At 38.3% G+C, this 25396-nt stretch overlaps 1 protein-coding gene across 1 annotated transcript; it reads left to right on the plus strand.

The window, feature by feature from the left end:
• The first annotated feature begins 10269 nt into the window (after positions 1-10269).
• On the plus strand, positions 10270-24407 carry LOC127637976 (RNA-binding protein, mRNA-processing factor 2a). Its single transcript, XM_052119291.1, has 8 exons — positions 10270-10703; positions 14274-14351; positions 14443-14481; positions 16277-16339; positions 19307-19457; positions 19541-19689; positions 23323-23393; positions 23474-24407. The coding sequence occupies exons 1-7, from the start codon at positions 10650-10652 to the stop codon at positions 23386-23388; spliced, it is 600 nt and encodes a 199-aa protein (XP_051975251.1). The 5' UTR covers positions 10270-10649; the 3' UTR covers positions 23389-23393; positions 23474-24407.
• Positions 24408-25396: the final 989 nt, after the last annotated feature.

The raw sequence follows: 25396 nt of genomic DNA on the forward strand, positions 1-25396 counted from the left end.
TTGCCAGTAAAAGTTCAATGCAGAGAGCAAACAGGGAATTCACCTTAAAAGGAGCCAATCTTGAGTCTCTATAAACTAGAGCAAGCCAAGAGTGTGTATACAACTGCATGAAACACTTTACAGTCACTTCAGCACTTCTTAAATAAAAAACTCAATGTCTGTTTTTCCTGTGTGTTTGTGTGTGTGTGTGTAAGAGAGAGGTCATGCGTTTGCCTTTGAAAGGCTTTACTTTGCCTTATACTTTTTTGCGTTTTATTGACTTTTTATTGTTTAACGCAGTCAAAAATGCTTGCAGAACAAAACATTAACTTCTTTTCCCTTAGGTGAGCATGTGATGAATAAAACTTTGAACCATGATACTGAGAGATACCTGGATTTGTAGATTTAATGTGATTCTCTTGGCCCATATTATTTTGTAGTGAAGTAAATATAGCAGAAAAGATTTAAGTACTTTACATTTATACTTCTCTAACTTAAGTAAATATTACGCTTGATTGTTTGTTATCTTTACAATGCGTTATCTTGTATCAGTCGTAAAGTAGAAATTTGTATTAGCTAATTTGAGTAAATTGCACAGGGAAGTAAAATAAGCTAATTTTACTTCACTTTTCCCTGCATGCATCGGACTTCAATACTTAATGAGCTTTCATGGTTTCAGTATTTGCATGTTTATTTACACCATTTCTATTGCTGATTTTGCTGTTATATTTGGTAACTTGTTTGTGAAGACTGAAGTTCCTTTTGTACTCAAAATGACCTGTTCATTTTGAGGTTTTATTGTTTTATTGTTACAGTCATCGTGTTTTGTGCACGAAGCGTTGAGATCTGTGTGCGCAGCTCTGTATTTCGTTTCTATTGCCAGCAATGCAATGTGATCCCTGTGGAAGGCTTCCATATATCATGTAGTACATGATTAAACATGTTTATAAGGAAAGTTTAGAATGTGAAGAATTCTAATAAAATGTGTATTAAAATGTAACTAAATGTATATTAGATTTGCTAGTGAAAGTTACTGTGTTAACTAAAATGTTTACATAAAATGTTTTCACTTACTTAAATGTCATGAAGTAGATTTTATACAATTCAAATTGCTTTAAACTGTGCAAAAACTTACTAGTAATTTTTTCAGTGTATGAATGCCAAATGTATGTCTTTTCAGATAAATGTACATCTTTTTACATATATTGAAGTCTTAAAGGTACAGTAGCAAAAAAAGCAAGAAAACCATAAAGGAATATTCCGGGTTCAATGCATTTTAAGCTCAACTGACAGCATTTGTGGCACAATGTTGATTACCACAAAAAATATTTTGATTCTCCCCTCCTTTTCTTTAAAAAAAAGCAAAAATGGAGGTTACAGTGAGGCACTAACAATGGAAGTGAATGGGACCAAATTTTGGAGGGTTTAAAGGCAGAAATGTGAAGCTAAAAACACTTTTTAAAAAAGCTATTTCTGAGTTTTATTAAAGGACTTTAAAACCTTTACCTTGACACAATCTTCAGACAGACATGAAACTGCAATAAGAGATTTTAAATATTTCACAGAGGGCTCTGTGGTACATCAAGGGCAGCTGACAGCACAGAGAGATACAGCAGAGCACATATTAAAGTTAGTGGTGGAGGAAGTTTACAGAAACCCTTCCCCCACTGATCTGAGAACAGCCATCTGTAGTCCATCACTAAATAGCCGCTTTCCACTATCGGGCAAGTACGAGCTAGGGCTATCAACTGGCCAGCTGAGGCCAATAGCCTCGGACCTCAAGATGCCAGACCAAAATTGATCTACGTTCCCACCATCAGGCCAATAGCTCCACAGCGTTACCCACCCTTAATACGCTGCTGCGGTGCCAACATCAACCCCCCAAGAGGGAAGCAAGAGGGAAGCTCAAGCTGAGGTATCATGTTATCTAGTTATCTAGAATATCGTGTTTATATCAAATGTAAACAGCAAGATAAGTTAGCGTGGACAACTCACCAACTATAACTGCCATGGTGTCCCGTGTGGTCTCTCCACTAACATCGGGACTATGTCCCAGTACGCGTCTATGAAAGTTCACTGAACCATGGAAAGTAATTTCTCTGGGCTTTGTCCATTTGCCGTTTTAACCTGAACCTGTGAACTGGATACACAACCTGGGAAGTTTGGCAAAACTCTACCTTTGACATTGAACCCGCCTTAATCCCCTGTTGGCCTTGTTTGGCCCAAGGGTAGTCAGCAGGCAAAAGGCCATTGGCTGTTGGCCCTGAGAAAGCCCCATTGAGGCATGATAAAGCCCCGGAAGTGACAGTGGGAATGCAACTAGCCCTGGCACACACTAGCATGCCCTCATTTGGCCCGAAAGTGGATACGTGGCTATTGCGGTTTATTTCTACCATGACAGATTCGAAAGTAGGGATGCAAAGATACGAAATGCGTGTGCCGAAAATGATTTCCAAATAATATGTCCTATGTATAGAACAACATATGCCGAACCCAATAGTTCGGTAGTCCTTTTTTAAATCACTGATCATTAATTACACAACTTCGAAAGAAATGTAAAAACAACTTTATTCAATATTCCTCTACATGTTTTCTTTGTTTCAAAGTACAGTGACATTATTTGACATTAATTTGCTGAGATTACATGATGTTTTGCAATGCAATGCCAATGTTTGGCCGATACATCGGTACATCGAAAAGTCTCATAGTCTAGGTTAAATTCAAGTTATGCTCTAAAATAAAATAAAAAAATGTGTGACCACATCAGAGGCTGCTTAAAGGAATATTCCAACTTAAATGCACTTACAGTTGAAGTCTATGGGATAGTTATTGTACGTTTGCCCAATAGACTTTTTATTTCCTTTTTCTTTTCTTTTTTTTTGGAGGGAAAAGTCACAAATATTTTCTGTGGTAATCAACAGCCACAGTTTATAAACATTAATGGTGTAATCCTGTAAATCGCTGACCAGGAGCGTGAACGGATCGCAGGGCTCTGTCAAACAAACATATGTGATTTGCTGCTTTTCACTTGCAGTGGAGACCTGTACACTGTAATATTAAACACAACAGTGGAATGGAGCTATACACAAACAGGATTTATGCAGGAGAACGAGCGTGCCTAGGCACACAGTCATCTCTTTCTCTCTGACTCTCAGAATCCCTCAATTTGTTTTTAAACTTTATACATCCCTTGAATTTTATTGGTGACTCTCTGACTAACCCCTTCAGTTAGTACCGCAGTTCTTCAAAACAATAAAGGGTTATGTGTGCTCTCAATCAGGTCCTCTTGTTGTTGTCTCTGTGGCAATGAAGAATGTTAGATATAGTTATTTATACCCCTCGTGTCTGATAGTGAGGTGACGGTGGCAGAGTGTTTATCTCTGTCAGCATTCTCTTAACTCACCCCTGATAAGAAGGGGGCAGGGTGGTTTTTCGAAAGGGACGCAGACCCCGCTGGGACACTTTTACAGGGTAAAACTAACGCCCAAATCACGCCCTCTGCTAATTAGGGTGTTTATCTGATGTCTAGATTAACCAAGGAAATACATATGTAGATAGATCTAGGCAAAGATACGACTAAGATGTGAGGTAAACTACTGTACTTCATAGAAATTCATAAAAAAACATTAAGGGCTCCAATGGTCATGGAAAAATTTGGAAATATCAGCTTTTTAAAAAAGACATAGAAATGTTTAATTTGTGAGCGAATCGTTCTTTTGAGTCGGTTCTTGTTAATGAATTAGTTTAAATGGTTCTCAAATGTTTTATTAGTGAATCAGTCAGATTAAAAAAAATATATATATATATGATTAACATTTTTTATTGATTTATCTATTAAACAAAGAAAAGCAAAACATATACAAACTGAATCAATATTTAACCCCCACTACTATATTAAACACTCTGGACACTTTTGTCCATACCGAGTGCAAATGCGAGATAACGGGGTGTAACTTAACTTCTCCGGTTAGTTTAATAGAAAGGCTTTGCAATGGCAAAATAGGGGCAAGGACTTCCTGTTTAATACAGAACCAGGGAGGGGCTCTCTCAGGTGGAAGCGACCAATGAGCCAGATGTCTGAGACCAATTGCATAATAATAAAACAAAATCTTCCATAGGCCTAGCTCACCTTTGTCAATTGGCCTATTTAATATTAACCTTCCCAATCATAGATAAATGTAATTAAGCCCACCTGCCCACATCACTCGAAACCATTTTATTAAGGGGTCAAAATTAACTAAATCAGACAAATAACTAAATCAGACAAATTTGCTGGGAATAAAATGCCCAAACACTGTTTGGGCCACTGGAAGGCGCCCAGCTGAAAGGCCGTTACTGGGCAGTACGCTGTCAGAGACAAAGCTTTGTATTTAGACCAATTAACTCTGTATCCTAAGAACTTAGAAAAGGAATGAATAATTCTGTGGAGGCAAGGCATACATCTAGTGGGGTCAGAGACGAATAATAAAATATCATCTGCATAAAGCAAAAGCTTACCATGGTGGCCTAAATATTAGCCAAAATCAACCTTTGCCCCTGAATTTCTGCTAAAACAATAATGACTCTTCTGTAATCTTCTGAAATTCCTAATTTATCATTAATCTGTTTTAGACATTTGAATTGTAGATTTTTACTTATCAATGTAATGACTCCCCTGCTCTTACCACATATCTTTCAAAATGTTCAGCTTCCTGCGGTGAAAGTTGAGTCTCTTGAAGAAACACAATATCATATTTCTTACGTTTAAGAAATAACCTTCCTTCTTTTTGTGGGGTGGCCCAACCCATTCATTTTATATTACATTTACATTCATTTGGCAGACGCTTTTATCCAAAGCAACTTACAAAAGAGGAAAACATAAGTGAATCATCTTAAGGAGACAGTGGTATGAAAAGTGCCATATTACAAAGTTTCACTAGCATCAGAATAGCATTCAAAACTGAATGCATTTTCCCATTCACATTCCACATGGATAGAGAAAATCCACTCATATTAACATTTTGACATATTAGAAAAAACAGATTACATGTCAAAAACAAGATAATAAAGACCACATTCCAACATTACTATAACAATCAAACCCCAGCCCCCGAACCAAACAATCAACAAAAAGAAAAACATGCGCATTAACCCTGCATAAGACAGCACCAACCAGCGTCCATCCCTGTAAACTAAAACAGTCCATGTACGCCTATGAGAGCCCCTATAATAATCTATAAAACAAACTCCAGCCAATAGGCAGGAGAAACACAAAGACGTGTAGATTCATCCACATAACTGTCCCGAAGGTGTGTTCTTCTACAGAACAAAAGCGACCTTCCATTGATGTAAGAGTTCTTGCATTCCTTGAATCGATCAAATTTCTCTCTTGTTGAATTCACAAAAGTCTAGGAACAAGAAAATCTATGGTTCTTCCCAGAAAGCCTTTTTACTCTTCGCCTCGTGTAACACAAGATCTTTATCTTGATCTCAGAAATTTGGCCAGAATTTATCAGGGCCTGTCTCCCTCATCGGATCGTTGAGCCGGAACTCTGTGAGCTCGCTCGATTTCCATCTTATGGCCTGTTATGTCGAGCAGACTCGGGAAGAGCTCATCTAGGAATTTCACCATATCTCGGCCTTCTTCGCTCTCAGGAATTCCAACAATTCTGAAGTCTTTCAACTTTTCCCAAACACGTTCCAAGTCTGTCTTGGTCGCTAGCATGTTAGCAGATAATTTCCTCTCCGATGACTCCAGATAATCTATCTGTTTCTCGACGTCTGACACTCTTGTGACCAACTTAGAGAATTTCGTCTCCATGGCAGTGATCGATCGACGTATTTTCAGCAACTCTCTCACTGCATCGTCCAAACCGAGTCCCCGGTCTGCGACTCTGTCAGGGGTATCAGCTTGAGCACGTAAGTGTCTTTTAATGTCTCCAGGGCCTGAGGATTTTGAATTCTTTGACATATTGTCTTCACAGAACAGTTATGGAACAGGGTGTATAGAATCTCACCTGTTTATGACACAATAAGTATTAAAAACTATCAAAGTGCGCAGAGCTCGCCCTTCACACATCTGACCCTCGCATGGTGCCACGCGAATTATGCCGAATCAGTCTGAATTAAAATTATTTATAAAATTATATTTCCAGTAATTAGAAATGTCTGGAAAGGTCATGGAAATTAATTGGTCAAAAAGGGCGGGAAACCCATCGTTCAGATTTGTGCTGGAGTTCAATCCATTGTGCTGTGAATGAAAACTAAAGTTTTAAAGTGCTTTTACAATAAAAGTTTTTTCAATAATCATTTTTAACACACTGAAAAAAATGAAAAAGTTGAGTAAAGTGTAAAAAAGTAAGGCAACCAGCTGCAAGGCCAGGCAATTTAGTTGTACCAACTTAACTATTCAATTTGGATTGTAAGTTACATGAACTCGATACAGTAAGTTCAGCAAACTCAAAAATATAATTGATTATAAAGTTAAATAAAATAGCATTTTTAAGGACAGCTGTCCAGAAATGTCAATATTCTTGAAAATAACAGAAAAATATATTTTTAATAAAGCAGATCTACATTTAAACATAAGATCATGACGTTTTATGATTAGAGATCTTAAAACAGAAATGTCCTAAAAAATGCATGATCTTTTATCCGATACACAGGTTAATCAGTTATCCCCAAAACCCTCTGAGCAATACCTGCTTATGAATATTCATCATTCACCAAACATTAAGAATGGAAAAATATATCAATCAATAAGTAAATACTGTTACATCACAAAGTGTTGTGCAACATTATAAAGGCGGACCATTAGGGAAATCTCTGTAAACCTGTAAATATGCATATTAAAAACACAAAAGGATGATATATACTTACACTATGACTATTATACTACAAAAAAAAAAAAATCCTCAAAAATATCTCACAACGGTACAATAGATCAATATCAAAATATAGTAACTGAAGGTGCAAACCACTGATACTGTTGCATCTTTTCCTCTATAAATATGTGCAAGGTCAGGTTTAGTTAGGCAGTAAGGACCATCAGCAGGTAAATGATTGTTAAAAGTTCAGATCTCCACAGAATCACAGGAGCAGGTTTCTGGCCCCTGAAGGATTGTGCTCCAGTACAAAGTCAGGAAAATGGTTGTTCCTGCACAAACAGGCTGAGTTTGCATTAACACACATTCCAAAACACACACACAAGAACCATAACACACAAACGTGCACACACACACACACATAAACGCTCAGCCGGAAGCCTTGTGAATTTAACACTAGCTTATGTACATATTTAACTGACTGTATCACAGGCCCTGGACACACTGAAACACACACAGTGACCCATGTCCCCTAGATCTCTACCTCCACCTGATCAGATTGAATATATACTGATGAGCCAAAACATTATGACCACTCACAGGTAACGCTAATAACGCTGATCATCTCCTAACAAGGCCACATGTCAAGATCTGGGTAGATTAGATGGTAAGCGAACAATCAGTTATCGTAGTCAACGTGTTGAATGTAGAGAAATGGGCCTGATCGACTTTGACAATGGCCAAATTGTTATGGCCGGATGACTGGGTCAGAGCATCTATGAATTTGCAAGGCTTGTGGGGTGCTCCCGGTCAGCAGTGATGAGTACCTACTGACAGTGGTACGAGGAGGAACAAACCACAAACCGGCGACAGGGTGTTGGGCACCCAAGGCTCATCGATGCACAACAGCAATGAAGGCTATCCCGTCTTGTCCGAAACTGACAGAAGGTATTCTGTGGCACAAGTCACAGAACATTTTAATGATGGTTAAGGGAGGAATTGGTCTCAACGCACATTGCATTGCACCCTGCTGTGTATGGGGCTGCATAGCCGCAGACCGGTCAGAGTGCCCATGATGTCCCCTGTCCACCATCAAAAGCACCTACAATGGGCACATGAGCATCGGAACTGGACCTTGGAGCAGTGGAAGAAGGTCGTCTGGTCCAATGAGTCCCGTTTTCTTTTACATTAGGTGGACTTCTGTACACATGTGCACCATTTACCTGGAGAAGTGATGGCACTAGGATGCACTGTGGGAAGATGACAAGCTGATGGAGGGAGTGTGATGCTCTGGGCAATATTCTGCTGGGAAACCCTGAGTCTGGGCATTCATGTGGATGTCAATTTGACATGTGCCAACTTCCTTAACATTGTTGCAGACCAGGTACACCCCTTCATGGCAATGGTATTCCCAGATGGCAGTGGCCTCTTTCAGCAGGATAATGCGCCCTTCTACTGAACACATTGTTCAGGAATGGTTTGAGGAACATGATGAAGAGTTCAAGGTGTTGCCCTGGCCTTCAAATTCCCTAGATCTCAATCCGATTGAGCATCTGTGGGATGTGCTGGACCAACAAGTCCGATCCACAGCTGCTCCACCTCGCAACTTACAGGACTTGAAGGAGCTGCTGCTAATGTCTTGGTGCCAGATACCACAGGACACCTTCATCTTGTAGAGTCCATGCCTCAGCAGGCCGGCGCTGTTATGGCAGCATGCGGGGAATTAACAGCATTTTAAGCAGGGGGTCATAACGTTTTGGCTCATCAGTGTATATACTGTATATTACATTATATATACTGTAGTAGATATCTAGAAATATAAATATCTTTCTATTATTATTATTATAATATTAGGCAGGTGGTCATAATGTTTTGGCTCATCAGTGTATATACTGTATATTACATTATATATACTGTAGTAGATATCTAGAAATATAAATATCTTTCTATTATTATTATTATAATATTAGGCAGGTGGTCATAACGTTTTGGCTCATCAGTGTATATACTGTATATTACATTATATATACTGTAGTAGATATCTAGAAATATAAATATCTTTCTATTATTATTATTATAATATTAGGCAGGTGGTCATAATGTTTTGGCTCATAATATATAGTCTCTTATCCTTCAAGTTATTATTATTATTATCTTGTTAAAAGAATATTCTGGGTTCAATAGAAGTTAAGCTCAATTGACAACATTTGTGGCATAATGTTGATTACCACCAAAACAATTTTTTTTTACTTTTCTTTAATTAAGCAAAAATGGAGGTTACAGTGAGGCTCTTACAATGGAAATTAATGGGACCAACTTTTGTAGGGTTTAAAGGTAGAATTGTAAATCTTATAATTTTATTAAAGCTCCTTTGTTAATTATTATGTTAAAACTCATTGTATTATTTGAGCTGTAATGTTGCTGAAATCGTCCTTTTAGAGTTTATTGACATTACGTCGTCATGGTGACAAAGTTGTAAATTTGGCTATAACTTTACACAGAAAGGTTTAGTAAGCGATTTGATCACAATAAAAGCATGTTAACACACTTCGTTTATGTTTTGAAGCTATACTTTTGAAACAGTGAGTATTTTAACGTTTACGGATTTACCCCATTGACTTCCATTGTAAGTGCCTCACTGTTACCCAGATTTTTGCTTTTTTTTTAAGAAAATGAGGAACGGGTTGAAATAACATTTTTGTGGTAATCAATATTATGCCACAAATGATGTCGATTGAACTTAACTTGTGTTGAACCTGTATAGCCTATTCCTTTAATATGTTAATTTAATTACACAATAACGAGAGGCCTGTATGATTACAGGACAATCAGATTATAATTGATAATATCATAGCCTTGGTTTTTATCGTGTTTTTTGTTTTTCAACGTACATTAGACCAAACTTGAATATATTTTATTTGACTAATCATGACAGATGAATCGGTTCTTGCTTTTTTAATTTCTTTAATTTAACAACGTCTAGAAACTGTCAGCATAGTGGTTTTACGGGATCATGTTTCACGCGCGCATTGGACTAGAAAACACTATAAAATCAAGAGTGCGTCACGAGACCGAGGCGAGATCACACAGGTCTGAGAGGATGTTTGGATAAAACGAAGTGTGCAATATTTTTAACCCAGAAACTGGTTTCGTGTAAAGTGGAGACAAAGCCCCCCAGAGCGACTGTTTTCCATGTTAAAATGCGTGTAAAGTTGCTTTTTGCTGCATGGTCACACACACACACACAGAGAGAGAGAGAGAGAGAGTAAAATGTGCAATTATGGAATAGAGAAAGTAGACAGAAGAGTGAGGGTTATATATAAAAGCAGGATTAGATGTTAAAGTTATATAAATCTGAATGCAGGGTTAGAAATGGTATATATGGATAGGTATGGATGTAAAGGAGGGGTTATATATGAAGGCAGACTTGAATATGTTGTTGATGGTAAAGTGGGCCGGGCCTCGCGCAGCTGAGTCCCATCTGAAGCTCGTGAGCGCGCATTGAACATGATTGATCCGCTAATAGGATAGAAGAACAGAGGCGCACAACTCCAGCTTTAAATCTACCCAGGGTTCCTCTTTCCTCCTTTCTTTCCTCTTCAACTCAAACGAGCTTGATGTGAGCGAAGGGGGGACAAATCCAAAAAAATCACTTCCTTTCCCTTCTCTCACCCTCACAGAGCACCTCTCACCTTTACTTTCGGATTCTGGCTTTATCTCACGGCTTCACCTGGGCACAAACGACACCGAGGTTTTCTTCTACAACTTTAACGCACACCAGGGAAAAAAATCACCGACAGGGACAACTTTTTTGTTTGTTTGGTTTTTTTCTGGCACAAAGACAAAAAGAAGCGTTAAAGTTACACAATGAGTCTGAAGTCAGATTCAGAGCCGAACACCAGTGTTTCATTAGAGGAGGAGGTAAGAGACATAAACTTTAGTAAATCTAAACTTCTTTCAGTCAAGTTAAAGACTCTCTGCGCGTGACGTTTAAAGACTCGCTTTGCGCGTGTTTAAGTATTTTAGAGGTGTTTTTTTTAGTTGTTTAAATGCATGTTTGTGTTGTGGAGGAGTATCCTGGAGTTTGTTGTGGAAAAAATGGTTCATGGTTGAGTTTGGAGAGGAATGTGGAGTCTGTTGATTATTAATTTTGAAGTTGGCACTGAAATGCGACTCACCTGATGGCGCGCGCGCGCGCGCTCTCTCGTGTTATGTGAATATAGTTTTATGGCAGATTTAACAAGATCATTCTCTAGTGTTTAAAAAAAAAAATGTCGTCTTCCGCCTTTCTCATGACGTTTCATTAAAGACCGCGACTAAACACGGACAACTCTTTATATTTCTGTATTTAAATTGGGTGAACGCAGCTAATTGTATTTATTTATTTTTTCACAAAAGAGAGAAATTTGGCCTATTTGTAAGGTTTATGCATTTCAATTTAACAGCAAAATTCTATCAAAATGAGGTGTAGCCTACTTTTCACCAGAATAAATAAAAATTTAAATATATCATGTATAAAATGTTTAATTTTATTATTATTATTATTATTAAAGATTCATCAATTCAATGGAATTTTATGAAATTTAAATGTGAATCTTTATTTTTGTGTACTGTAATTGCAACTTATAAAAGGTTTAAATTGTGTGTACTAGAGTCATTTTGTAATCTAGTTTGGAGCAGCTTTTATTTGGCCTCTGTATTAGTTTAAAATGTATAGACATTCCTCTGGTTGCAGGGAATCAAGTAAAATAAACCCTACTCATTCTATATATAGGAATATATCTTATTAAAATTATAAACTAATTTATCTCCACTGTGTTTTGAATCCAGTCTAGATGTCACCTCTGACCTCTAGTATAGAGCCATATCTGGTAGCTGCCTATATAATTGAGATAAATTAGAAATTGTATTGTGAAATGTTCCCTGCATGGCAGAACACAAACCCTGTGTTTTGGGCCTTTTGTTTTTAAAGTAAGAAGGTAGTGATTTATATTGGCATACATGGTCCTGTTGCTTTAGTTGGAAGGGGCTCTTGCAGGGTTTGGGAGGGGAGTTGTGTCCTGTCATTGTTGGTGTTCAGCATTGGGTCAGTGCGTTTGGTGTGGCGTGTTCAGATTGTTCATTGTGTTCAAGTCTGAACCTGCAGTAATCAGGACAGGGGTTTCCTCCCCTCAAACTGACTGCTCACGTCCCCATAGGTGTGCCCTTTGTTTCAGTCCTGCGAAACCTACATCCCATTTTGCTGACCCCTGGAAAATGAGTTCCACCTCAAACTTTTTTTTATTATTTATTTTTTTTATTTATTTTTTATTAAAATGGCACATTGTCCCTTTTTTACTAAATTCCCTTTGCTTATTACTCCGCTGTTGGCAGCTGTGATTTTTGTCTGTTTCATGTTTCAGGAACATATTGAAGATGATCAAAGTTTGTTAAAGGGGATTTAATTGGTCATCAGTCTGAACTCTTGCTAATCGGGCCGCTCTCCCCTTCAGCCATTCCCACTCTCAGACGGTCAGGAAGTGACTGGTTTCCAGTTGCTGCTGTATTGGTGGAAATTGTTAAGAAATCTGAAAAACCGTGAGGTTCTGGTATTTCAAAAATAAAATTTAAGGCACTTTAATTTTTAAAGTGCTGTTACAAATTTAAAGTGATGATAATACTGTAATTTTGTTGTTATACAGGTGATTCTTACAAAAACTCAAGAAACTGTCCTGGTCCTTCTGCATTTTAGTCCCAAATTTGAAAGAAAGAAATAAGACCTCTTGCATAAATGACCTTAATTTTTAAAAGGCTTTTAAGGAATTTTAATTTAAATGTTTTATATATAAGGCCATGCACATTTTACCCTCCTATTCTCATTGCTACAAAGCAAAAAAAAATATATATATTGTATGTTACCGCAACGTGAGAAGACCAAATAAAATGGGCTATTTAAACATCACTAGCGCTCCCTTGCTACTGTCTTTAGCTGATTTTGATTTAAATGTGCAACTGCATCTTCATACTATCGGTCGGTCAATATTCCTATCTATACTAGGAATCATTGAAAAAAAATAAAACTGTAATAGAAATAGTGTTTGGATGCATTACAGTAATGAGAATTTGGGGGGGGTAAAATATGCCTGAAGTGTCCTGAAAGTAATGTCACAATGCAAAAAAGTCTTAATGGTCCTAAAATGTAGGCTTAATTTTCTTTTTAAGCAAAATATAATTTAATGTTTTTTTTGGATTTGATTTGGGGTTAAATATGACCAGGATATTTTCTTGACCGATTGAGGATCACCCATACCATGGTGCTGAATGATTAGCATTTTCATGTACCATGGTATTTACTCAAAGTATTTTATTTTTTTTTTTTAAATACAAAGGTACTTTAATGCAGTGGGGAGTAATTTCAAATGGTGACATGTCCAAGATGCATTTTATTACCATTGGGATAATTTCACCACAAAGTAATTACCGTAATTATTTTTAAAAACAAAATATTTCATTAAAGGTTTTATACCGTATATTACCGTAATCTCAGTTCTCATTACTGTAATGTGAATTCAATGGTTCCACTGATTATTTGAATAATTGTCTTGGTCATTTTTACTTCATTATAGTAATTACTAGTAGAATTGAGTAAGTGTAAAACATTGATGCATTACAGTGTTTAGCGTGCTAAGGGGGATTTTTGGCATTAAAATAATGCTTTGCAAAAAATCCTAATGGTCCTAAAAGTGGGCTTAATTTTCTTTTTGATTTTGCTGTGAAATATGACCTGGACATTCTTTTATTAGATTCACCCCAAAGTCCGTGTCTTTCACATTATGGCTGTTCACCTCAGAGAATGTGATGGTCATGCTGAACCATGGTTCTCCCCGTCTCTCTCTGTCTTTCCGTAAAAGGTCATGGCACACGGTGTCCTTCCTCCCTCTCTTCTACATCTGTATGGAGTTGCTACATCGGTTTTTAAATTCTGACTTGATTAACACTAGAATCCATAACACTGGACTTTTCTATGTGGGATCAAATGTTTTCTAGGAATTCCGAGGTCAAGGTCACCCCTGAAAACCGTGCCAGTTGTTTTGTTTTCCTGTGTTTATACTTGAATTATTTTTTTTCCTCTCTCTCTCTGTTCACTGTAATATCGTTTGATCATCCTGTTAATTTATTGAGTTTAATTATGTTCTACCTTCCACTCACATTGCTGCAGAACTGCTGTTCGTGCCTTGCAGATGTTTCTGCATCCTTTTAAATGGTCACACACACCTGATCACCACGCACATACTTCTGCTCACCAAACTAACACAATCATGATTTTTATCTGAACGCATTCAATCTCGAATAGCAAATTCGGCAGAAAATGGAGAGGGACAATCAAAGGTAGTTTAACTTTTTTCTTTTCAGGTGCACCATTTACAGCACTCACAGGTCAGAGGTCACTAGATTATTGACATCTTTGTCATATTTGTGTGCTGATGTCATTTAGGTATTTCCCTGTTGTAGGTACGAACACTCTTTGTCAGTGGCCTGCCTGTCGACATCAAGCCACGTGAGCTTTACCTGCTGTTCAGACCCTTCAAGGTAAGACGTCAATCACTTCATAACTACAACTGAAATGTCATTGTTTTCTTGTGCTCTTGTTTTAATTTTAGAATTTGCATTTATCCAACAGGGATATGAAGGATCTCTTATAAAGCTGACCTCAAAACAGGTAAAATTTACAACTTGGGCAACTTGCAGTATGCAATGCTTTTATTTATATTTCCCCTCCTATTTGGAGGCAATATATAGGTGGGAATAATTAAAGTGTTCTCAAACATCTTGTATGGTTTTTAGCTGAGGTACTTGGTTACATATTAAACTTTGATTTCCCCATGAAAAATAGCCTAGCCATAGAAGTTGGCATGTTAAAAACAAAGATGGATGAATCATAAGAACACGTAATACACATTTTTAGTGACTGATAGAAAATATCTTTTAAAAGTCATTAAGATTATTTATAATAAAAATACATTATAGATACACCAATTTGTATTTATATCCGTGTATATCTCACCGGCCACTTTATTAGGAACACCTGTACACTTATTTATTCATGCAATTTATCTAATCAGCCAATCGTGTTGCAGCTGTGTAAAATATAATCATGCAGATATGGGTCAGGAGCTTCAGTTAATGTTCACGTCAACCATCATAATGGGGGAAAAATTAGATTTCAACTGTGGCAGGATTGTTGGTGCCAGATGGGCTGGTTTGAGTATTTCTGTAACTGCTGATCTTGTGGGATTTTCACACATGACAGTCTCCAGTGTGTATGGAGTATGGTGCCAAAAACCAGTGAGCGGCAGTTCTGTGGGCGAAAATGGCTTGTTAATGACAGCGGTCCGAGGAGAATGGGCAGACTGGTTCAAGCTGACAGGAAGGTGACTGTAACCCAAATAAACATGCATGCTATGCCGAAAAGCATTTCTGACCACACAATCTTCCGCCTCGATCGAACATTGAGACGGATGGCTACAGCAGCAGAAGACCCCTCCGGGAACCACTGCTGTCAGTTTAGAACAGGAAACTGAGGCTGCAATGGGCACAGGATCACCAAAACTGGACCGACGATTGGACACGCATTGCCTGCTCTGACATCTGGATTTCTGCTGAGGTACACAGATGGTTGACCCACTGCAGCCTCCGTTTTCTGTTCTTGGCTGACAAGTGGAACCCAACGTGGTCTTCTGCTGTTGTAGCCCATCCGCCTCAAGTTTCGACTTGTTGTGCATTCTGAGATGCTATTCTGCTCATTACAAATGTACAGAGTGGTTACTATAGCCTTTCTGTCAGCTTGAACCAGTCAGCCATTCTCTGACATCTCTAATCAACAAGGCGCTTGAGCTGCCACTTGCTGGAGGTTTTTTTTTTTTTTTTTTTTTTGCGCACCATTCTCTATACACTAGAGACTGTTGTGTGAGAATCCCAGGAGATCAGCAGTTACAGAAATACTCAAACCAGCCCGTCTGGCACCAACAATCATGCCATGGTCCAAATTACTGGGATCACATTTTTCCCATTCTGATGGTTGATGTGAACATTTACTGAAGCGCCTGACCCTCATCTGTGTGATTGTATACATTACACAGCTGACACATGATTGGCTGATTGGAAATCATTTAAATAAGATGTCCAGGTGTACCTAATAATGTGGTTACTTTCATGACCACTTTGTAAGTGTTTTGCTAATGTAATTATTGCCTTGCCAACTGAATCTGTTTTCTTTGCATTGCAGTAATGACTAAGGATTTTGTTTATGGTAATTGGAATTATTTGGGGGAGGGGCTTAATTGTGCTGAATATGTCGCATTGCCGAAAAGGGTACTACAAACTGGCTTTATTTTCATTCTTTTTGTATTCGTGTAAAATATGACCTGGACCTGATGGTTTTGAGGTTCTCACAGATGATGTTGATTTGGAAAATGTACCTCCCAGTGTCTGATACGTTTCCTTCCATCCTCTAGCCCGTGGGGTTTGTTACCTTTGACAGTCGGTCTGGGGCTGAAGCAGCCAAGAATGCGTTGAATGTAAGTAACCATTGGTACACCAATAAGCTGATGGCATCATTATTTTTCAGACTGTCTGTGCTGGTATCCTCAACTTCTGTTAAGTCTTACTATGATGCAGCTCTCTTCTCTACGGTTGGGGGGAAAAAAAGAAATCACTTGTGTGGGTCCCCAAGTAAAGTTCCATGATGTCATGCGCTTCTGGATTTAGAGCGTGGGCAGTTGGGCCCGTGTGTGTGTGATATGGGCCAGTCTGACTTATTTCTGCTTAATTGATGGTCTTTTGGAATATTTACACAATTTAGATATGGGGGGTGCCTAAACCTTCTCTATTTTTTTTAAAGTAACAAGTCAGCATGTACTTTCACTTGTTGCCAAATAGATGTTAGTGAATAACATTTGTGTTCACCTGTGGATGGATTCATGAAACATTTTTAAAGTTATAGTTCACCCAAAATCAAATTCTCTTGTTTCCCAGATGTGTATCTCCATTTTTAAGAGTATTTCAGATCTGTAGGTCCATACAATGCAAGTGAATGGTGGCCAGAACTTTCAGGCTCCAAGAATTAAAAATGCAACATAAAAATAATCCATACCACTCCAGTGGTTTAATATCTTAAGCAATGCCATTGCTTTTGGTTAGAAACAGATCAATATTTAAGTCCTTTTTTTTGCTATAAATCTCCATTTTCACTTTCAGAAAGGTTTATATAAAAAAGGACTTAAATATAGATCTGTTTCTCACCCACACCTATCATATCACTTCTGAGGATTTAGATTTAACCTCTGGATTCATATGGATTACTTATGATTTATTTATTTTTTTTAAAGCTTAAACGTTCTGCCCACGATTAACTTGTTTGGACCTACAGAGCTGAAATATTAAGTCTTTGTAATCTGCAGAAAAACTCCTACACATCTGGGATGACATGAGGTTAAGTAAATGAGAGAATTCACTTTTGGGTGAACTATTTCATAAAGGGTTAGTTCTCCTTGAAAATGGAACTCATGATTTACTTCCCTTTAAGCCATCCCAGATGTGTATGACCTTCCTCCTGCTACAGAAGTGAAGATTAACCACATCTCAGCTCTTTTTGTCCATACAATGCATGTAAACGGGTGCCTTTTAGCCTGCTAGCTAATTGATGGTCTAAAAGGCAAATTTAAGTAGCATAAAAGCAATAAAAAATACTCCAGTTGATCATTAAATATCTTAAGCAAATTGATAGGTTTGTGTAAAAAAAAAAAAAAAAAAAAAAAAAAAAATAATAATTTTAAATGAAAATTAATAAAAAAATTGGCTATGCTTCAGCGACATAAGCAGAATGGCACGTTCACATGAGAAATCGGACTCATGTGCTTTGTATACAACAGAGGAACGAACGTCACGTGAGATATAAAACTGCATTAAAGCACTGGAAGTAACTAAACTCAGCAAAAAGAAATGTCCATTTTTCAGGATACTGTATTTGAAAGATAATTTTGTAAATCCAAATAACTTTACAGATCTTTATTTTAAAGAGATTAAACAATGTTTTCCATGCTTGTTCAATGAACCATAAACGATGAATGAACATGCAACGGTCATTAAGACACTAACAGCTTACAGATGGGATGCAATTAAGGTAACATTATTAAAAATGCAGGACACTAAAGAGACCTTTCTACTGACTCTGAAAAACACCAAAAGAAGGATACCCAGGGTCCCTGCTCATCTGCGTGTACGTGCCTTATGCATGCTGCATTGAGGCATGTGGACCGCAGATGTGGCCAGGGCAATAAATTGCAGTGTCTGTACTGTGAGATGCTTAAGACCACACTACAGTGAGACTGGAAGGTTAGCTGATAATCCTTGCAGTGGTAGACCACGTGTAACAACACCTGCAGAGGATCGGTTCATCCAACTATCACCTGTGGGACAGTTACAGGATGGCAACCACAACTCCCCGAGTTATGCCAGGAACACATTCCCACCATCAGTGCTCAGACTGTCTGCAATAGGCTGAGAAAGGCTGGTCTGAGGGCTTGTAGGCCTGTTATAAGGCAGGTCCTTTCCAGACATCACCGGCAATGTCACCTGTGGGCATAAACCCACATGCGCTGGACCAGACAGGACTGGCAAAAAGTTATTTTCACTGACGAGTCGTGGTTTTGTTTCACCGGGGTGGTGGTCTGACTCGCATTTATCTTTGTAGGAATGAGCGTTATACCTAGGCCTGTACTCTGGAGTGGGATCGATTTGGAGTTGGAGGGTCCTTCATGTCTGGGGCGGTGTCACCGCATCAGACTGAGCTGTTACAGGGAAGACGACATCCATGTGGTACCCTTCCTGCCGGCTCACCCTGACATGACCCTCCAGCATGACAATTTCACCAGCCATACTGCTCGTTCTGATTCCTGCAAGACAGGAATGTCAATGTTATGCCATGGTCCACAAAGAGCCCAAATCTCAATCCCATTGAGCACGTCTGGGACCTGTTGGATCGGAGGGTGAGGGCTAGGGCCTTTCCCCCCAGTAATGTCCGGGAACTTGCAAGTGCCTTGGTGGAAGAGTGGGGTAACATCTCACAGCAAGAACTGGCAAATCTGATGCAGTCAATGAGAAGGAGATTCACTGCAATACTTAGTCAGTATCTAGTGTGGCCACCAGCTGCATTGTTACTTTTGATTTTGACCTCCAATTTGTTCAAGGACACATTTATTCCATATCTGGTAGTTACATGTCTGTAAAACTGGTCCAGTCTTTTGAATCTTTTTGTTCATACAAACATTTACACATGTTAAGTTTACTGAAAATAAAAGCAGTTGAAGTGAAGGATGTTTCTTTTTTACTGAGTTTATTTAAAAACTTTCGAATTATCAGTTTGCTTCAGAAGATATCCACTGCAGTCGTGAAGGAGCTGAAATGTTATAAAAATCAAAACTTCAGTTCTTCTGAAGGAAATTAATACAAAAGGTGTCATGGCCTCTGATCTTGTTTGTTCTCAGGGAATCCGCTTCGATCCAGAGAGTCCTCAGACGCTGCGTCTGGAGTTTGCTAAAGCCAACACAAAGATGGCGAAGAACAAACTGATGGGTACACCAAACCCTTCCAACCTGCACCCAGCTCTAGGTGCGCATTTCATCGCTCGAGACCCATGTGAGTAAACCACAAACCTGTAGAATAGTTCATGGTAATTCAGCATGTGGTTCTGTATGTAATGTACAGGTGTGTTTCTATAGATGACCTGACAGGGGCAGCACTGATCCCAGCATCCCCTGAGGCATGGGCTCCGTATCCTCTGTACACCACTGAACTGACCCCAGGCCTGCCTCACACCGCCTTTACCTATCCTGCTGCTGCTGCTGCGGCTGCCGCCCTGCACGCCCAGGTGAGGGACCAGCCAGTGTGTGTGTGCCATCTTTTACCATCACTGTCTCTCTGCTTTTAATCAGTTGAAGTGCCAAGTTCTGCATGTGACGCATGCAAGATTTGTTGCAAGTGTTTGCTGTACAGCAGAAAGTTGAATGGTTACATTTTCCCAAAATCTAAATTTGGTCATAATTTACTTGCCCTCATGCCCTTAGACTCAAGAATCAGAAGTAGTTCATGCAACTCGTACATCAAATACCAGGTCTTCTGATAACAAATGTTGAGATGTGAGAAACGACCCCAAAATTAAGTTTGTTTCAGTAAAAATCTTTGTCCACATTTATGAGTGCTTTGATCGAAGCATGTTCATTAGGGAAACTTGTTAGAGTGTGAATGCATGCCACTATGAATGAGCTCCTGATGACTCTCAGTAGACCCCCTTTTTTTGGGGGCTGAAAAATCACTCATTTGGGGCTAATTCTCACCAAACTTTATCATATTTCTTCAGGAGACTTGGAGACATTACGCACAAGCTGCATGGACTACAGCCTTTTGGGTCCCTTTTCTAGCTTTCTAATTTTTGGGTGAACTTTATTTTAGTGCTTTTTGGTTAAAGTCACAGTACATTTGGTTGGTCATTTGCATACTCTACTGAAATCTTATCACATTGTCAATGGTTTCTGTTGCATCAACAACTAACTCCTGAATGAATTATTTCAGGTCGCTTTTGCTGCAAATTGCAGTCATTGTGAAGGGCTGGCCTTAACTCAATCCCAGTATAAAATGGCAATTATTTAAAATATATTTTTAGATAGTATTACACGCAGTCACTTCATATTCAACATACATTGCAAAACATTTGCAAACCAATCCACTTGCATAGTGGATTGTGGGTGATATTGGCTCAAATGCATAAAAAGGCATGTTTGAAAATTAATTGCACTGATGCCATACTTCACCTTTTAATATGCATGTTTTGGGGCATATTTAATCATGTTTCATACTATGTAGGGTGGGTAGTATATGTATCATATTTGACCCAGTTTAAACCTGGTATTAAGATGCAGTTCAGGTGATCCGATCATATATGGTGGCCCTAAATACAGGTCTAATGTTTTGTGATCTGATCACAACCACATATGAGATCAAAAACATGTCCACATCACATTTGAGGCATAAACACTAATCCGTTGTGTGTGTGTGTGTGTGTGTGTGAGACTTTGTCAGTGTTACTGCATGATACTAAAGAGCAACCAAGTGATTTGTGTTTATGTATTTTGGAAACCGAGACCCCTAAAACTCCAATCACAAGTGGTCACAGGAGACCCATTTAAGTGACCCAGGTTTAAACTGTGACGTTTTGCCTGACCACATGTGATCGGATCCTCAGAGATGCATCTTAATACCAGGTGGAAACAGGGTCATAAAGCCAGAAGTGAAGTTCGCTCTGAATATGTCTGGGCGCGATTTTTATCCAGAATCCAACTGAACGGCATTCCTTGGCCTGAGAGCGTTGCGAAGCAATCACATCAGCGTAAAGCTGTTTTTAATTGCATCACAGGTTAGATTATGACTTGGTCATTGAGTGAATCTGTTCCCAGAGAGGGCCGGTTAAACTAGCCAAAAAAAAAAACTGTGACTGCTTTTACGATCTATTAAAAGAAATGTTAAAATCCTTCCCCACAAACAGCTTGCCTTGCAATACTCTTGTAGTTTTAACATTTGCATTAGTGAAACTTTGAGAAGTCCTTTGAATCTGTACACTAGAGACTCCAACCACACAAACTATAAAATTCCATTTATACAAATTACATGTTTAAAGGTAATCTTGACCAAGAGAAGACCCAACCATTGCAATATTTGTGTGGAACTGTTATTTCTTTCTATAAATTCAGAAATTTGACTGTCCCACTGTGGCATATCCACTACAACAAACAATTTTTCCCAAATTAAGTTTGTTTTTCGAAAGTTTGTGCACTTGTTAAGCAAGTGGATAAGTCAGTGAAGAGCACGCTTGACATGAAATATGAGACGTGATTGAATAAAACAAAGTAAAATCGAGGTAAATCTCTCTTTTGAGCAGTACATTTCCATTTTGGTGAATTATGTAATGTAATGTCATTTTTGTGTGTGTATGTGGTGAAATGTTTGACCGCCACTGAATTATATTAAACACAATACTGAATTTGAGATGTGCTGGAAATGACAACATATTTGGTACACAAATTAAAAAGTTAAGTGTTTTAACAAGCCTTTACTTTCTAGAGGTTCACAGTGCTAAAAGTGTCTAAAGTTGAAGAAACTGCCATCTTGTTGCAGAACTTTCTGGTGCTTGATCCTTAATGATTTGCATCTAACTTCTGCGTTATCATTTACCGCAAGAACAATAAAATTAAATTCCTCTGGCATGTTTGCGTGATGACGTAATTTGAGTGTGTAGCTAAATGAAAGGAGGAACAATACTTGCCCTACAATGAACCTTTACCTACACAAACCGACTAGAGTGAGATTTAAAACCGTTATTATAATGGACTACACTTTGTATGCTGTTGGTCAGTTGCACTCAAACTTATAAAGAATGTTGGGAATAAGGGAGTTAAAGGCCGAAACGGACATGCCAGGCTGATTGTTGTCAGTCTCTGGTCCTTGGCAAGTGAAACATGGCTTGGTAAGGCAGGATGGGAAAGGAGTTAATGTCATCTTGCTGAAAGACGTTTATAGATGCACTGATAAGGGTTTCCTGCTTGGGCAGTGCATTCATACTAGCAGCAGTACATTGCAGTTAAAATGCCTGAAGATTACATAATTATGTTTTCTGGTCCTTTTTCAGTTTTTTTTTTTTTTGTAGGATTTTAAAGTAGAAGCATGCACTACACAAGTATGTCAACGCAAAGCAAAATTGTGTGCTTTTAAGTTCCAAAATGTGTCCGACCACAATTCATAAAACGATGCAATTCATATGCTTTGCATTCTCAATGTCGCCACAAGGGGTGCTAAAGCGGACATTAGTGTGAACAGTTTGCTTCTACAGTGAGATTTCTCTAACTGTTACGGCAATGCAACAGTTTGAAGAGAATATTGCTGAGCAAGTTAGTTAATATAATTATAGCAACTTGCCTGAATGATAGTACATCCAATTTAACCCTCTGGTGTCTGAGGGTGTTTTGGGCGTTGGAGATGTTTTGAAATGCCTTGACATTTTGTGCTGTATTCACTGTATTCAGCACAAACTGGGCTACAATAATGAGAGCAACATGTACATGTTTGTATTTGAGAATGTTCATGCATGGGTTATGAAAAACTGGAACCGAAGAGAACTATCGCCCCCTTGAGTACAGGGGTTTGTTATGCCACTAACAAAAATGGACTCCAAGCGTGCTTAAACGAACCACACGTTGGCAATGCGCTTACATCTGTGATTTCTGCATTTCTACCTGAAGTTAAAGAGAATCGTACTCTTATCTACAACCATTTTGTGCTTCTATAGGGTTCTTGAGTTGGCTATATGGTTATTTGGGTGTTTTTAAAGGGGTTTTGGTTTTATTACAGCTACTAAAGTGTATTAGTTACCAGCGACCTCCCAAAATGGCCTCCTATTTGCTTTCCTCAAGCTCTTTTGTGGTATTTATGTTATGTTAATTTCTTTTTGCAGATGCGCTGGTACCCATCACCTTCTGATAGTTCGCCACCAGGGTGGAAATCGCGCCAGTTTTGTTAAGTTCAGTGAGTATGCTTTACGTGACTCCTGCACATGGTAACTTAACTAGGTTTATAGGTTTATGCGTTATTCATTCTTTCCACAGATGCCATTTATTCAGTACCGGATATTTTGTTTTCTGCTCCTGTTTTGAAGTAAGGGGAACTGGGCTCAATATTTAATTTAATCAGGTTTATTTAATGGACGCATGGATTTCTTTTTGTGGAAGATATCTTCTCTAAAGCACTCTTAGAACATGGTGAGATGCCGAGGACTCTTGACAATCCTCATGGTACTGTCTCCATTTCAAAACTTGCGCTTGACGAGCCAATCACACGTCAATGTTTCTAGCTACTCTGTCAGTTGGATGTTTTGGGGGGAGGTGGGGTCGTCATTCTGCATGCATTAACGCATGAGTTTTAGAATGCAAAATGTCATGTCCGTTCAGTTGCGTTCGTGTTGCCACAACTAGACGTCCCGTTTAACCTTAAATGTTTTCAGAATTTCTTGTTTTTGCAATTTTGATGACTGTCCAATTTCTGTGTCTTAAAAACTGATGATATGCACTGGTTATTTGTTTCTGTGTGGTGTGTGTGAACTCTTGAGTGGATTAGTTTGAGATCTGCAATCCAACTTCTATCCTGTTCTCACCAAACTTCTCTGTGTCTGCTTGGAGAATATTTGAACAAAAAAGAAAAGAGAATGTACAAGTGTTTTTGTACATTTGTGTAATGAATATTTATGCATTTTTGTGCAATTTAAATAAGTATATACTGTATGTATGAGCAGTTTATAGTGATCCCTTGTGTTATTTTGGTGTTTTATTTGTTATTGGATGCTGATTCTGTCTAATAACCTGTTTGAAGTAAAGTGCAATTCTTGATTTATTTTCTTGATGCTCTGTTACATACTGAAGTTTCCAGACTGGGGCAGTACTGCAAGATTAAACAGACTGCTAACATGAGATTGCTGTATAATATTAAGAGAAATGCTGATTTTCAGAATGTGAAACTGGAGAATAAAAAGAAATGAGGATCTTGTGTGGTTTGAGTTCTAGTCAACTTTATTTTCTAGAGATCGGTTCATCTTAAGCTTATGGACTTTATGCATTCATGATATCCGCACACTGATGAGGGGGTATAGGTTATTTTAGCTTTCATATCTGCACTCTCGTTCCATGTGCTTTGCCTTTTTTAGGCATCTGTCCCAAAATGGATCTTACAAGCTGAAGCAGAACTTTTAATCTAATCACAAACTATTTGAAAAGCACACATGCCTTCAAGTGATTTATGACTAATGCAGACTACCAGAATTGTTCCAAAAGCCAGAATGTTAACTTTTGGACATTACACCAATTGGGCAAAGGTCTTTAATGTCTCCCAAAAAGTGAAAAAACTACTTTAGTAGGAATTAATGGTTAATTTGGTTATACAGAGGATGAGATTTGAGAGAGGAAAAAAAGCGCCACGTGCAAAAAAGAAAACTATCATCAATCTGAGAGATGTCCTGAATCCAAGAAAAGATCTCAAGTTTTCCCACTCCATGCTGTCTGACAAAAATGGGGACATCTTATAAATCAAGCTGGGTTACATTACAAGATTAAGGTGTTTTTTGACAAGTTAACATTAAAGTGTGTAATTTAACTGTTCCTGAAGTAAAAAGCCCAAATGTTTTCCTTAGACCAATTGATTTTCAACAAGAACTTGTAAACCTTTTAAAAGACAGACCTACCATGAACTCTGATGACTTCAACAGATGCATACACAATCAATTAACAACCTCTGCGTTATTTCAACTACATAGTTTAAAAATAGTGTATAATAGTGGATTTCCTGCTAAAGAACTACATTACCCATGATCCAGCAGATCCACCAATGGGAGAACTGTGGCCTACAAAGCCCACTAAAAGCAGCAGCAAGTGCACATTTCGTGACTCAATCAAGTCGGCCTCCCTACACCCTCAAACTACATATTTGTATATATCAGAATATTTTTGCAGTAAATTTTAAATATTGTTTCTACACTTAAA

The sequence above is a fragment of the Xyrauchen texanus genome, chromosome 46 (assembly GCF_025860055.1).
Source record: "Xyrauchen texanus isolate HMW12.3.18 chromosome 46, RBS_HiC_50CHRs, whole genome shotgun sequence".
Classification (NCBI taxonomy): Eukaryota; Metazoa; Chordata; class Actinopteri; order Cypriniformes; family Catostomidae; genus Xyrauchen; species Xyrauchen texanus.